The sequence below is a fragment of the Formica exsecta genome, unplaced genomic scaffold (genome assembly GCF_003651465.1).
Source record: "Formica exsecta isolate Colony F162 unplaced genomic scaffold, ASM365146v1 scaffold175, whole genome shotgun sequence".
Classification (NCBI taxonomy): domain Eukaryota; kingdom Metazoa; phylum Arthropoda; class Insecta; order Hymenoptera; family Formicidae; genus Formica; species Formica exsecta.
This window is the reverse complement of record NW_021849067.1, coordinates 981,229-997,565: the sequence shown is the minus strand read 5'-3', so window position 1 is coordinate 997,565 and position 16,337 is coordinate 981,229. Positions and strand designations below refer to the sequence as shown.

Sequence of the window (16,337 nt, the reverse complement as noted above, 5' to 3'; positions counted from 1 at the left end):
AAAAAAGCTAGAACCCCGTAACGCTAACCCGATTACTAACCGTAACCCGATTACTAACCGTAACCCTATACTAACCGTAACGTTGCCTTGCCTTACCTGACAGTAACGATACATAACGCGAGAGATTATAGATACATAAAGCGATAAAGTGAGCTTCGCGAGCGAGACTTCGGAAGTCTTCCATATTAGCTGTCTCGCTTGCTCCTTATTCGTTTTCTCTCTCTCTCTTTCTCTGTTTGTTCTTTATTGTATTCTTTCATTCCCATATATATCTCATTTATGCTATAAAAAAAAAAAAAATTAATTACGTGTAGAGAGATAAGAATAAAATAGAAGAATAAATGTTCAACAAATACAAAAATATTATAATGACAATGAAAGAATAATAAATGAACAAAAAGAGAGAGAGAAGCGCCAGTAAACGCGTAAGCAAATATGCTAGAAGAATAAAGCTAAGCGATATGCAGTACGTAATAAGCAAGCGATTAGAAAGAGAGATACAGAGAGAAACATAATAAACGTATGATCAAGAAAAAGAAGATATTAGAAATTGCGATAATGTTAGTGCATACATGTATATTATTCTCTCACCCATGAGTTAAAGTTTGGTAATTTATCAATTAATTATTGTATCTAAAGCAGTAAAAATATATTGTGATATTGTCTATTCAATATATGGGACACAATGCAAAAGATTGCGTTTTCTATCATGCATGTTTGAAATAATTATGTTGGTAATGGCAGAATTAAAAAAAAAAAATGTCGGTATTATCGACATTTTCAGTTACGTTTAGATGAGAGCGCTAACCCGTCGGAGGTCGCTCGTCGGTTTTGGAGCGTTCCTGTCAGAACAAAAAGTACTAAACATTCTTTATTCTGATTGGTCAAATTTCAATCTACAATCTTCAATCTCAATCTTCAATGCGTAGTCTGATACGGGCATAAAGGGTACCTTACGCTCTGTCCAGTTATTTCTTATATCCATGGTCTTTAGCAGAATGTCTGACGCATGTGCGTTAGGCCGGATTCACACCGAGCACGAATTCTGATTGGCTTCTGCTTTTCTGCTTTCTGCTTTTCTGCCAAGATGTGAATCCGGCCTTAAGAACTTGGTCTATCGAGAACAATGAAGTGTCGCTACTATGTATATTTATATAGTTTTAGGCTCATGGCGGAGAAAGTCTCGCCACTAGAGGTCTGTCAGTCGCTCATCGGCGATTGTACTAATCGTACGGAGTAAAATAGTACCTTTTGTCGTTGTTTCTGTCGAATATATTAATTTATAATTAAATAATTTAAATGCAGCTTTTTTCAATGAATTGGTACAAGTAAATATGTATAATTGAGCTATATTTGTATCGGATGTACATGTATATAATTCGAAAGATATACGTTGTTTCGCGAGTTTTTCAGAATTCAAAGTACTTTTGTCTTCCAAGGCAAATGCAAATCGGAGTGAAGGTTAAGTTCTATCGAGAATTTGTCATTTCATGAGCACGATTAATTACAAGTGAGTGGAAGAATAGCTGTGTGTGTACATCCAAATTCTCTATTTCGAAGGAAAGAATTTTTACTATACCGTATTGTCATATGTACGTTCTTTGTCGAATAAGACACTTGGAGAGAGATTACAATCGAACGAGATATATTCTGGTAAGACAAAAATTAAAGGATGATATATTTTTTTGTGTTTGCGATACGGATTGAAATAATAATATCGATTAATAATTCTGAATCATATTCTTGCTGGCGATATTTTTTTTTTTTTTTTACTTTATTATCCAACAATTTTGTATCAAATTATTCCAGGAATTTTTTGAATATGTACAGAAAATAGTAAATAAACACCTTGATATATAACGATAATAATTCATATATGACGATTTATATGAGAACTTGTCTTTTCATGTAGATATATATTTATTCTCTCTTTTGTTAAAAAGTTTTATTGTTTTCACGTGGTTATAGAGAAACCTAAGAATATAATTTAGATCTAGTCGAATTGTAATTATAATATTGAAAATTATTTCTTTCTCATATGAGTATAAAGCGTAACATTCGTTTGTGTAATGCGTTTAAAGTTACGAGTTAAGAATATTAGATTAATTTCCACACAATATCAACATATTTCTAACCAAATTGATTTAAAATTAAATATACTTTGACAAGAATTAATTGATATAAAATTATATTTCAAGCTTCTAATGTATTCTATTCGCATGCTAAGAACGTTAACTTTTATATAGCCATTTAATTGCTCGTAATAGTCTCGTTATTAGATAAAAAAAAATATTCAGATTGCAATACTTATTATTGCTGCAATATTATTTAACAAATTTATAAAAAGTTATTGTTTTCTTACTATGGTTTTCGGAATAAAAGGCTATGCAAATTATTGTCAATAATGAAAAAATCAATTACTTTATTTTTAACGTTAAATTTATTTAGTTCAAGCTCTGAAAACAAAAGTTTACATTCGATATAAATTAAACTCAATATCGTTAGTTTTTTAATATATATCATTGATGATAAGATTAAAGTGTACGCGTGATATATTTCACTATCGTCGAATCGACATTATACTATTTATTCGACGAACGTAGGCGATTCTTGGAACGAGTGTTCACCTGGCAGTGAAAATAGAGTGACGTAAAAGCGCGGCGGTGTAGGAGAACGCGTGAAATTTTCAGATCTTCCGCGAAATAGACGTCATACACTACGCAGTGTGATCGTCATTATCGTCTATCAAAAAACCTTTTTCTGCAAGTTCAAAAATTCAGAGAAGATCAAACGCTTTTCAGCAGCGCTTGCATCATTATGTATAATGGCTAAATAAAAACATTTTTTATTAATCCGTTAAAAACGTACTATATATAGAGTGGTCTAAAAAATGAGAATCTAGAAAATGAAAAATATTCTTTTAAGAAATAAAAGAAACCTTTAAAATTATATTTCTTTTTTGTGGTATACATTTTACTTGATTTTAACAAGTTTTATAAAAAAAATATTTATAAGTTTTGATAATAAATATGTAATATGATGTATAGATCAACTTTGATATTCAACTATAGTTGCAAAAACTTGATTGTCTTTGAGATTGTATTTTTATAAGTAATATTAAAATTGAAAATAGAGTGACGTAAAAGCGCGGCGGTGTAGGAGAACGCGTGAAATTTTCAGATCTTCCGCGAAATAGACGTCATACACTACGCAGTGTGATCGTCATTATCGTCTATCAAAAAACCTTTTTCTGCAAGTTCAAAAATTCAGAGAAGATCAAACGCTTTTCAGCAGCGCTTGCATCATTATGTATAATGGCTAAATAAAAACATTTTTTATTAATCCGTTAAAAACGTACTATATATAGAGTGGTCTAAAAAATGAGAATCTAGAAAATGAAAAATATTCTTTTAAGAAATAAAAGAAACCTTTAAAATTATATTTCTTTTTTGTGGTATACATTTTACTTGATTTTAACAAGTTTTATAAAAAAAATATTTATAAGTTTTGATAATAAATATGTAATATGATGTATAGATCAACTTTGATATTCAACTATAGTTGCAAAAACTTGATTGTCTTTGAGATTGTATTTTTATAAGTAATATTAAAATTAAAACTTTTTGTGAAAGTTTATTTATTTAACATTAAAATAAATGTGATATATCTAAATATATATGTAATTTTATTATTTCTATAGATTTCTATAAATATGTCTAAAATATTTAATTTGTGAGAGAAATGACATTTTTCAGTCTTGCTTATAATACAACATCTTATTTTGATGTTTATAATAATCGATATTTAAAATAAATAACAAAATAATTTGTGCGTCATAATGTATTCGCGAGTGACTAAACGTATTGCGTCGGCGGATTCTCCGAAGCTACGTCCTGTCCGTAGCGTTTATCTCGAAAATCTACATAATGCGGTTAAAAGATCGCTTCGCGGAATTCCTTGCTTGCGGAGTGCATCCCGTATCTTTCCGCCATGTTGTTCCCGATAATCAGACCGGCTATTAATCGAGAATTGCATATAATAATTGAGAATTGCGAGAGTGTGTAACTACAGATAACAGCTTATTGATGAAATTATTTGCCTTCTATTATAGAAACTTTATCTTAATCAGTTCACCTACTGAGTTCTGTAAAGATGATTTTAATTGCACGCAATAACAAATTATACGAAACTATTTCACATTTTTTCATTATTTGTTCTATTTAACATCACTCAATTGAAATACTTATGATTATTAATGACGGTTGCAACTTTTTTATTAATTTTGGATTTCTTTATAAAGTTTAAAGATTGATAAATATTTTTTATTTACTGTACTTTTTTAAAATTAATATTTAATCTGTTTCTATAAGGGACTATTTCAAATTTAGTGCGATATAATAGACAATCTTTGATATTTTTGGTGCTGCGTTTATTGCAAAGTTCGTATGCGTATCTATTTCCTTGTAATTGACAAAAAAATATCACAAATTTCGATAGCATTTGTGAACATGTCAATTCAAACAGAAATTTTATAAAATAATGTCTATAAGATTTTTTCCTCTTGCTACATTTGATTTATCGGACATGTAGAGTTTTGAAATTTCTTTATCTAAAGAAAAAACAAATAATGTGTGTTATTTTAAAATCTATTATTCTTCAAAATTCATAATGGTGGTGCATTTTAACTCTTTAAACTTATAATATCAAGAGATACGGTAGTGTTTCTATCTTTTGATAAAATGTATATTAAAACAACTTTTTATGTGCAACAATATTTTAAAGCTTCTTTCTTTGTGCCACAATATTTTAAATAGACACGGACTATTTTTACGTTTTCTTGTGAAAAGGTTTTATAAAAACGCGCGCAACATTATTCGATTTTTTGTTCAGAGCAAGCATTAACAATATACATTTGATTGTCGCAATGGATTATCATAAATCTTTCCCGTTTCTCTTTCGTTATTATCGTAGTATTTCTATTCCAAAGGGACAGGATAGGAGGAGCGTAGGTAAATAAAAAAAACTTACAGAAATGTATATAGAAAAATTAGGTTACGCAATTTATGTAAAGAGAATACATCGAGAATCAGCAGTCAAAGATTTTTATGCGCTTTGTTTATAACGTACTGTTTGCCTAGACCGATAAATTCAAAAGTCTTGATCTCGAAAATATAAATATCAACTAGCCTAATATGCGTGACACTCGATGTGTCTGTATTCATTATTATCCGATTAAAATTGCACGGATATTTGCGAAAAGATTTTCTATTTCTGCTCACACTTTCTCTCATTCTATTTTTCTCTTTCTTTTATTTCTTATCTTTCTCCTTTTCTCTTATTGAGTTTGTTCGCCCTTTCTCTCGTTTACTCTTGGAAAATGAAATGGCGCGAAATTCCTTGAAATCTTGTACTAGCTTTGCGAGGCTCGACTCTCTTCTTAAGGAAAAAGCGTATTTTTCCCTCTCTCTTCTTTGCGTTCCTACGATTCGAGAGATTTAATGAGAAAAAAACGAAGAAACGAATTGTCTTCTTTTTCTATGATGTTTTTCTTGGTAATAGCTGCCAAGAAGTTGGACACAAGTAGCGGCTCAACTTTTTTTAAGAAATTGTACTCCTCCAAGGCTCGCAAATTTCCAGATAAATTTTCGTGCACTTTAGCTGATTTTGCCATAAGTAATTTTTACAAACACTTCCATTAAACCTGTACTTGATTCAGGCAATTTTGATAAAATATATAAATGTCAATTTACAGTAGAACTTGGTTAATTTTGACACTCTTTAATAAATATTCATTATTCCAACAAATTTTCGAAACATATATATTATTGACATTTATATAACTTACATATACACAAATTTAGAGACAAGATGAAAATTGTGCAAATTAAAAACTTGCACATTGCTTCATTTTTTTATTTCACTCACAAAATTTAAGCTTCTTAAAGCAAGCGAGTTTTTCAATTTTGACTTCCTCATAAAGGAAGCTTGAGAGAAGAAGGCAAGGGCAATGAACCCAATATCTCAAAATTTGCAAAAGTTAGAACATGTACAAACATCTCTCAAAAAATTCAAGATTTTATAAAAAATGAACCCTTTCACCGATCCTGACCAAAATCAATAGCAACCATCCTTTAATGATCTCTACCCACGTAAAAAAATTTAACTCGATATCTCAAAAATTACGGAAATTAGAGGTTGTACAATACATTCCGTACATACATACATACATACAGACATTTTTTAAAAATATGATTTTTCGACATTTTTGAACATTTTAAACATATTGGCATAAAAAACTCGAAAAAAGATTTTGTCGCGAAAACAAAGCTTCCTCTGCAAAAAAGAAAGAGAGAGAGAGAGAGAGAGAGAGAGGAATAGATAGAGAGAGAGAGAGAGAAACTTAAATGTTATTATCTTTTTGTGTAACATTATTATATACTAAAGATATTCTAAGGTTAACAATAAGGTAACAAATAATATTTACGATTTTAGAAATAAAATAATATTTAATTCAATAATGCTTTCAAAAAAATATTAAAAAACTAAAGTAGCATTTTGCAATCAATTATCTCTAATATCATTTTTATCTTGAATATTTCAAGATATTTTATATATTATGTTTTGATTGAAAATATTTTATTTTATGTTTTGATATCATTTCCAATTTTTCAATTTTAATTTTACATTATATTTTAGAATGACAGTTCCAAGTTAATATTCCGCTATATTATGCAACATAATATATGTTATCATATCTGTTTTTGTAATTTGATTATATATTTATTACGTTTGTTATTTCTTTTATCCAATTTATGCGATTTATATTGTAAAATAGGTAATAAAAAGATGTCTCTCTTTCTCTTTCACGCAAACACATACACACTCAAAGCACGCACACATCCACGCGATCTTTTACGCGTAGTATACACATCAAATTAGAATATATTTTATTCATATTTCTTTTTCTATTTGAAAACAAACGTTTTATCTTCGCGGAAACACGCATCTTATTCCACCACGTGTTCGCTATTTCACCTTCGGAGACGTGTGTCGAGGACAATAATAGCCGTAAAAAAATAAAACAGAATATGTACGTGTGCCACGTGTATATACGTACATGCGCCACGAAGAGAATACCGAAAAGAAAGAGGTTTCTAGATGGATGCTTGGCCTTCTAGTATTGCGACACTCGACCACTCGAGGCCCCGAGTCCCCGCTTCGTGGAAGCACTACTTCGAGCGACTCCACAAATACCTTGAAATCAATGACACATGGAATTCACGTACGAGAACAAGCTAGAATGTGTACCCTAACCAACAGGAACGTAGTAAAGAAACACACGTGCTTGTAAATACAATAGAATGTTTTTAATAAACGTTGCACAAATTGTAACGAACAGTGATATAACTTTCCTTTAATAAAGATATTGACAATTTATTAATTTAATTTTAACATCAGTAAAAAAAAGTTATCCAATACAAAAAATACGTTTTTATAATTTAATATAAAACTAAAAGATATATTTACATATAATTAAAATTTATAAACCTTACATAAATGTTATACAATTCTCTATATGTATATATATATATAGAATTGTATAACATTTATGTAATGTTTTTAAATTTTAATCAAATTAGAAGACTTACTCATTGTCAGTAGATTTTCTTCTACAATTAGCTGATGATAAATTAAATTGATTAGAAATATAAATTTGTTCTAACCTAATATCTATTGCTTTATTAATCTTAGAATTAGTTTCATCTTTTTGATATTGATAAAAACGAAATTATTTACAAAGTTATCTGTAACTGATGTCTAAATATAAGAAAGCTATAAATAAAAGTGTATTAATAATATTGCCGCGAACTTGAAATAGGAAACGAAATGTATCTATATGGTACTACCCAAAAGTTCGAGAAATTTGCCCATAAAAAAGAATTGCTTACTCTAACTTCTAGTTTCCATTGTCTTTCAAAATAGTCCACGGATATGAAGATTACAAGGATACAGCTATCCCAGCATTTTTTTCCATGATTCGTTCATGCGATGTAAATGCTTAAAATACTCACACTTAAAGACTTTTAGGAGTGCATGAAATTATGGAAAAAACGATGGGAACAACTGCATCCATGTTTAAGAGGGCTACTTCGAAGAAAACGATGAAAACTAGGAGATAGGGTAAGTAATTCTTTTTTTATGGGCAAATTCTCCGAACCTTTGAATGACATCATGTATATGAAAAGAGAAAAATGAATATATACTTATAAAATGGCGATTACGAGGAACTCGTGTTGCGGTTCATCGTCATTTTAAATTCTTGGTAAAGATTGATAATTGTGAGGGAAGAAATGTCTATTATCGTGATCGATTCTATTATTATGAAAAGCATATCTTTTCTCAACGCGACTTTTGCTATTTTGATATCGTTTATTCTTGTTTTAAAACTACTCTTTCAACAGATTATAAAAAAGTTGTATCCTGTTTTCTCATATATATATCTCCATTTTTCATTTGTTAAATATTATAAAGAAATATACCGCACAAAATTTTTATCTCAACTATGTATTAATTCGCTTTAACTAACGAAGAATTTCTTCCATTTCTCAAGTTTGAACTCAAACCATTAACAGTTCCCATAATGTACAACTATAATATACATTAGCAGTTCCCATAATATACAGTATTATGAGGAACAGCGAACGATAGACTTTTTCTCATTCATATTTTTCAGAAGCATTGACACACACACACACACACACTGCTTTAAGCCCGTATCAGATTACACATTTAAGATTGAGATTTAAGATTCAAAATTGAAATTTGACCAATCAGAATAAAGAAATTTTAGTCCCTTTTGTTCTGGTTAGTCAAATTCCAATCTTTAATCTTCAATCTTCAATTTTCAATGCGTAGTCTGATACGGGCTTTACGCTGCCTCGAATTTTTTTTATAGTTTCCCAGTATCGTTTACCGTATTTATTATAGGCTGATAACCCTAATGGAAATGATTCGGCATTGTCATGTGTAGCTCTTTTAATTATGTACGTCCGCGCTCATTCTTCGAGTTGCTTGATATGTAATGTCGTAATCACTTGCGTAATTTTATCTATCACGAAGAAAATTCTATTAAAGCGAATTATCAGAGATGGTGTACGAAAATATCTCGCAATTAATCTTTACATAACTCAAGTAGATTGCATTGATTCAATGGTATGAACTTTACAGCAAAAAGCTAACTTTTCTAAGTTAATCAGGTGCAAAAACTTTTTTCATACAGATCTTTGTCACTGATGCGTCTGCCATATTTACGTATTACTTCTCGGTATCGATACGGAACAACATCGCTCATGCGATAATCAATTGCGAGAATACGACTAATCGTGAGTGAGTGTGCGTGCGTGCGTGTGCGTGTGTGTGTGTGTGTGTGTGTGTGCGCGTGCGCGTGTGCGTGTGTGTGTGCGTGCGTGCGCGTGCGCGTGTGCGTGCGTGCGTGCGTGCGCGTGCGTGCGTGCGTGCGTGCGTGTGCGTGTGTGCGTGTGCGTGTGCGTGCGTGCGTGTGCGTGTGTGTGTGTGTGTGTGTGTGTGTGTGTGTACCATTCGTTATCGAGAAAGAAACGATAGGACTTTGAGATTCTCTTGTATGACGAAATAAATTATGTACTTTTTAATACCGAGTACTAAAATTCTCTCATTGTAATCTTGTGATCTTTGATCATAAATGGAAGAAAATAAAACACAACACATTGAAAACAATTCAATAAATTAAATAAACATTGTAATTACTAACATTATAATATTTATCTATATTTTGGCGCTAAATTATGTGGAAATATTTAAGATTAAAAAAAGGAGCGAAAAATTCCTGGAAAATAAACATTAACAGATCTCTTCATATGAGTTGCTTAATCGTCATACACTCGCGCGAATACACAGTTGCACACACGAAGCTATTGTATCGTCACATGATCTACATAATCTTTGATTATGACAAGAGCGCAGTATTAAGTGTTCAGAAAAGTTTGTGTAAAGAGGTATCAAAGTTAACGAGACTCATCTACTCATTCATACGTAAGCGTACGTGCATGCACAAATATGACCCTTTTATGACATATCTTTAAAGTGTGTTATGTGTTTGTGTGTGTATATATATACACGTCTTGCATAAAATAAAGCCTAAATAAACACGAAAGCTTTCATTAAGATATGCATAATCATAATAGAGATCTTTTATTACATTTTTATCTAAAAATTTAATTTACAATCGTTTTCACCGGTAGTATTGCGCGAGATATGTACACAAATGAGCAATTTAATAATATTTTGTTACTTGTGAATAGAGAAATACAAGTTATTGTTTATTAATTTATTATTTGTTTTGTTATTTCAGACTGCAACACTCCATAAATGTGTTATATCGATTGCGATAATCCAGTCGCGAGTATACCAAAATTGCCAACAACAATGATATATATATGTCCGAATTGCCACCACCGTTTCGCAGCGCCGAATTACTGCCGGGAGCGGAGCGAAGGAATTAACCGGAAAGAAACGGAGGAACAGGAGAAACAGAACGAGAAGAAGGAAGAGGAAAAAGAAGAAGAGGCCTCCGTTCATTCGACAACGGCGACCTGTTACGTCGCTGATCTTCTAGTATCGCATAATTACACCAACGGCGACAGCAGTTTCATAAACGTGCCGACAATCATCCACGAGCCTGCCATTTTCCAGTCAGCTCATCGCTGCTCCAATGTTCAATTTGCCGATTCCGAGACAATGAAACTCTCTTGCGATGCTCAAACATCGGCGGGACAGAATCCATCTTTAAGATTGTCGATCAATCAATCGAATAATCAAGACTCCCTTATTATGACGATGAAAAACATCAGCTACGGAATGGCATCTTCGATAAAACATGTCACGACCACATGCAAGCCCACTAACGACAGCATCACATTCACCACATCACCCAATATACACTCCGGTGGTTGTCTAATTCAGAGTACGGAAGCTGGAATTCTAGTACAAGCCCCACCCATCGAAATACAGCGGAAACTTACCGGTGGCGGTTGTCTCATGCAGAAGAAACATTTGCCCAATGAGGATGAGCGGTTAGCAACGTTTAAATATATAGAGAATTTTGCTCATCAAACATTTGTCACGCCGCCAAGCGGCTGTTTAGAATTGCCTGGGAGTAGAAGAATGCTACCTTCATTCAAGACGACGAGGGAAAATAGCGAAACAATGCGCACGGAATCGAGACAGCGAAAAATATCGATCAAAACAAACGGTTACTGCGACTGCAACGGTACAATTCAGCAGAATATTTGTCAGTGTCACGAGAAATTGACCGATGCGTCCGACGATCGCGGCTCGTTGCTGTTCGAGCCTGCCGGTAGTGGCATGCAGATCCGAGTGAACGCCAACATGCAACTACCCGTGAACTTAAGTGACTGCCAAATAAACATTACGGCAACAACAGCAACGCCGTGTAACCAGATCGTGGCTATGAAACCACGCTCTAGGAATAAGCAAGAGCGGAACAAAGGGATTAATTGGAAAGAAACAAAAGAGCAGGAAAAACAGAAGAAGAAAAAAGAAGAGGAAAAGGAGAAAAAAACTGCCGTCCATTCGACGACGGCGACTTGTTACGTCGCTGATCTTCTAGTATCTTCTAGCAGCTACACCAATGATAACGACAGTTTCATAAACGTACCGACAATTATCCATGAACCCGCCATCTTCCAGTCAGCCCATTGCTTCAATGCTCAATTTGCTAACTGCGAGACAGTAAAACTCTCGAATAATTTCAACGAAAGTGCTGCCGTGCAACCCGACAACTTGTACTGCGCGACAGAGGATCGGATTATCACGACTGGAAACAATAACGGTTATAACAACAACGAGCGAAAGGACGGAGCACCAACTATTTCGGTGTCCCATCCTTGGGTGATGTCAAGTCCCTGGAGCCTAGATACAAAGTTGTTGAACAAAGACATAAGATTACGCGAGATAAAAAGACTACTGCAGACGTGCGGCTGGTACCACGAAAACATTAGTTGGAAGCAAAGCGAGAATCTCTTAAAAAATACATCCGTAGGTCGATGGCTAATGAGAGACAGCTCGGACAGTAGATATATCTTTGCAATATCCGTGCAGACGGCCAGAGGACCCACTTCCGTCAGGGTGTGCTATTTTCTTAAACATTTTCAATTCGACGCTGAACCAGGACTGGCATTGGCGATTCCGACTTTCGACTGTCCTATTACAATGTTGGAGCACTACGTCGAATATTCGGAAAGGATGGATCGCAGAGAAGTGTGGGTCGATTATAGCGGGGAACTATACAGCCAGATCTATTTAACCAAGCCTCTGGTTAAAGAAGTCAAATCGTTGTCACATTTGGCCAGACTTGTCGTGAATAGAAATAAACTGCCCACTGAACATCTGCCACTCTTGATCAGGAACTACCTCGCAGAGTATCCATACACCCTTTAAATGTGTATATATCACAATTACGCAAGGCCGATGCACCTATCTTTCACTTCCGATATCTATAAATAAAAATTTATTTTTCTACATCTCTAGAACAGTTTATTTTTTGATAAACGATCTACGATGCCTTCGATTGTATCAATCACAAAGATTGCGCAATAGCGAAATGAAATTGCAGTTCGCGCGAATGTAAATGAATATTCAATTTGTTATACAATAAAATTACTCATGTTCTTATTACATAAGTAATGTTAATATCTAGTCTTTCAATTTCGTTAATGTGTTTTATTCCTTGAAAGATGAAACGTTCTCTTATGATAAATTATAAAATTACGAGTCGATTTCTTTTGTTCTATGATTATCAAGACCACGGACACTTCCTCTATTTCAAAACTTTGTTTCACATTTATTCTAATGGCATGTATACTGATAATATATACTGGGTACTTTTTTTTACTCACTTTTTCCTCGCATACCAAATGTGTGATAATAGAAGAGCATCAGCGCAAGAAGAGAGGACCTTAATCTAATGCAAAAAAAATAAAAGAAAGAGATAAATCTGAAATAAAGAAGTTTTAGAAAAAAAAGGAAATTAAATATGTGTGGACATAGATAGATTTATTCATAGATTTTTTAGTAAATCATTTTTTTCAGTTTTAATTTCTTTATTGCTTTATATGTGAGATAAATTTAGCATCAAATGTTATATTTAGCACTGAATATGTAGTGAGAATATGAGTAAAGCCTGGTATTAGACTATGCATTGAAAATCGAGATCGAAGATTGAAGATTGAAATTTTACCAATCAGGACAAAGACATTTTATTTCCTTTTGCTCTGATTAGAATTAGAAATTCCAATCTTTAATCTTCAATTTTCAATGCTTAGTCTGAAAATGTTTATATCTTCCGAATTATAAGGATATCATTTACATACCCTAATTAATATTATAATCTCGATAGAATTAAATCCACATAATACCGAGATATTACAATAATAATTTCAGCGCCAACAAAGGTCATTATTAATAAGATGCTATAAAATATTTGAGATAGGTATCATGTAGGAGGGGATCAAAGGTAAGATTGTGTATTTATCTGTACAAAAGTTGATATATATATTAAGCAGTAATTTCTATTGTATATTATCATATTTATATTTTATATATAGTACAATTATTGCAGATTATTAAAGATTATTAAATAATAAATGAGCATCGGGAAATTTATCCAAATATCATTTCGTAAATAGTATAACCAAAGAAAAAATTCAACTTTTTCCTAAATAACATGACGTCGACTAATCTTTAAGTAACAGACTCCATTCTTTTTTTTCTTTTTTTAATTTTAGTCATACATTTAAAGAAAATTGGAAATCGTGAGAACATTTTTTATGGTATTAATGATCTCATGATCAAGAATAATGCAACTTAATTGTTTTATTCAATTAATTCAGAAAAAATATAATTATACCAAATTTTTATTCGTATATATATTGAAATTACTAAACTACAGAAAAATCTAGTTTTTTACTTAAAATTTCACTGAGCTATTATTTTGCGCAAAACATTATTTAAATCGCTTCAAATTTTTTTCAATCGACGTAATAGTTTACAATAATAAATAAATACTGAGAGTTTAGAAGCCAAAGGTTTTCTTACAATAAACAATCGAACCTTGACGCGACGTAAAATTCTAGAATTCTAAAATTCATATATTAAAAACAGATGTAATAAAAGGTACAAAATTACTATAAATGCACCTCGCAAACTCGCAGACTTAGTTGATTTGCATGCGTAGGTAGATTTTACATAAGACATGTATATTTTTCTAAACATTGCATAATCTCTTAGTATAATTAGAAACTTCGTACGAGAAACATAATAGAGAACAAAATGAAAATAAACAAATGAAAAAAAAGAACATTTGAATATGCCACTTGTATATATAAATATATATATGCATATATGCAACGAGACAATATGACTGCACGCTTTTACAAATTTGTATATTATATATCTTTGAGACATAATTGTTTTGATCCAAATATATAGTGTTCCTATATTTGAAACATGCGAACAACTTTGAAAGAGCACTTTTTACTTGCTACGAGATAATATGAGCATTGCGATTTGTGTGCGCACGTGTGCACGAAACTTATAATCAAAGTCAGATTGTGAGTACGATAGACAAGCAATAAGATTACGAAATCTATATGTAGATGTTACTAACAATAAGATATTACATAGCTGAAATGCGAATAGCTGAATGTACATATTATGTGACATAGCTGATAGATTCCAAGAATTTTCGGACATCCTTCTTCTCAATTTGAAACTAAAAATTGAATGCCTAAAACTCTATCCAGCGATAAATTCATAGACACATAATAAATATAGACTGCGCGTATCCTATCTTCAGCATAAGCAGTTTGTGCATCAAAATTAGAAAGAGAATGCAATGTTTCAAGAAAGAGAGGGAGAGAGAATCTCTTCATCTCCTTTCGATTCAACTAAATAGGGATATAGCATTGATCTCTCTGTACATAGCTGGATAAACATAGCTGGACATACACTAGCATCCGTGGCTGAGAAACTGTGACCAATAGAACACTGGAAGCTATTAAAATTGTGAACTATTTTTTAGCTTCGAAGCCTTTATTGGACCAATCAGGGCCAAGAATTTTACATATCTAGTTATGGTTGTATTCAGCTATGTATAGAGATCAGCAGCCCTATTCTGTAACTTTTAATGATAAATTCGTCATCGTTACGCGTCGTTGCACAGCTATTTTCCGATACGTTTTAGCTGCGCAACGACGCATAACAATAACGACATAGTTGTTACGAAGTTAAAGAATAGGCCTATAGGAATATAGCTTCCTCCTCCCCCCCTCTCCCTCATGGATGTCTATAATCCACTCCTGCATTTGAAAGAGAAAGCTAGACTCCTCGATGCTTTCTTTCTTTTTCTAATTTTCTAAAATATATATATACTGTCTATGCTATGAATAAATCCAAAATAACACTGTTTTTCGAATCGACACATAACTACGATATATCAGATATACCGGTATGCTTGGGCCGAAAATTGCCAATAATGTAAAATTTACCTATGTATGACTTACATATTATATTATATGTTATTATATTATCCATCTTTATGAAAATAAATAATATATTAATGCTTCGAAAGAATCACAAAATTGGACTTGGGCCTATGGAAGTCAGATATTTGCTAAAAGCTGCATAAAGTTGTCCAGCTCTTTGAACTTCCTCGACGCTGAAAAAAAGATGACACAATATAATAATAAACATGTAATTGAGTTTACTTAACCATTTGCATTCGCAAATATATCATTTTTTGAGAATATCTGAACACTCAAGTATATTTTTCTCCAAAATGTGGAAATTTATTAAATTTTTTTCACATTTGTGTATTCAAAAAATTTAATGTATATTTAAAAATTTAAACTTTTATTAATTTATTTTCAAATAATGATTTACATAAGTTTTTGTCATGTAATACAATTAAAGTCTCATAATTGGTTTATCCTTGTCATTACAATTTATATAGAATCAGATGATAAAATGGAGAAGAAAAATTAAATTTTCCTTTAACTTTTCTGTATGTGAGTATGTGTAAACATCTACACACATACATACAAACACAGCACATACGCATATACGAAAGAAAGATTGGCTTTAATTGCAAGAGAGTATATTAAACAACACACAAGAGAGAATTCTCTCTAAACTGTTATATGAAAACAAATTTCCTGTCAAACAAACTGCAACGTGGATATTTATTAAAAGTCAGACAAAAAATTAATTTTATATATATA

The 16,337-nt window shown here is 32.0% G+C and overlaps 2 protein-coding genes across 4 annotated transcripts in view; one reads left to right on the top strand and one right to left on the bottom strand.

Moving 5' to 3' along the window:
* The first annotated feature begins 1,207 nt into the window (after window positions 1–1,207).
* LOC115233429 lies at window positions 1,208–13,728 on the top strand. 3 transcript variants are annotated; one of them, XM_029803843.1, is made up of 3 exons: window positions 1,208–1,653; window positions 7,984–8,181; window positions 10,391–13,728. In XM_029803843.1, the coding sequence occupies exon 3, from the start codon at window positions 10,408–10,410 to the stop codon at window positions 12,496–12,498; it is 2,091 nt and encodes a 696-aa protein (XP_029659703.1). In that variant the 5' UTR covers window positions 1,208–1,653; window positions 7,984–8,181; window positions 10,391–10,407; the 3' UTR covers window positions 12,499–13,728. The 3 variants fall into 3 exon arrangements, with proteins under 3 accessions (XP_029659703.1, XP_029659702.1, XP_029659701.1); XM_029803842.1 differs by lacking the exon at window positions 7,984–8,181; XM_029803841.1 differs by lacking the exons at window positions 1,208–1,653; window positions 7,984–8,181 and adding an exon at window positions 8,270–8,323.
* Window positions 13,729–13,928: 200 nt separating this feature from the next.
* LOC115233431 (leucine-rich repeat-containing protein 45-like) overlaps window positions 13,929–16,337 on the bottom strand; it is a 5,828-nt gene continuing 3,419 nt past the window's right edge. The window contains exon 4 of the mRNA XM_029803844.1: window positions 13,929–15,775. Coding sequence (XP_029659704.1) covers window positions 15,691–15,775 — 85 coding nt within the window. The 3' untranslated portion in view covers window positions 13,929–15,690. The remainder of the gene's footprint in view (window positions 15,776–16,337) is intronic.

Coding starts and splice junctions, on each gene's coding strand:
- LOC115233429 (XM_029803842.1), top strand. CDS start 10,408: ATGTGTTATATCGATTGCGATAATCCAGTCGCGAGTATACCAAAATTG.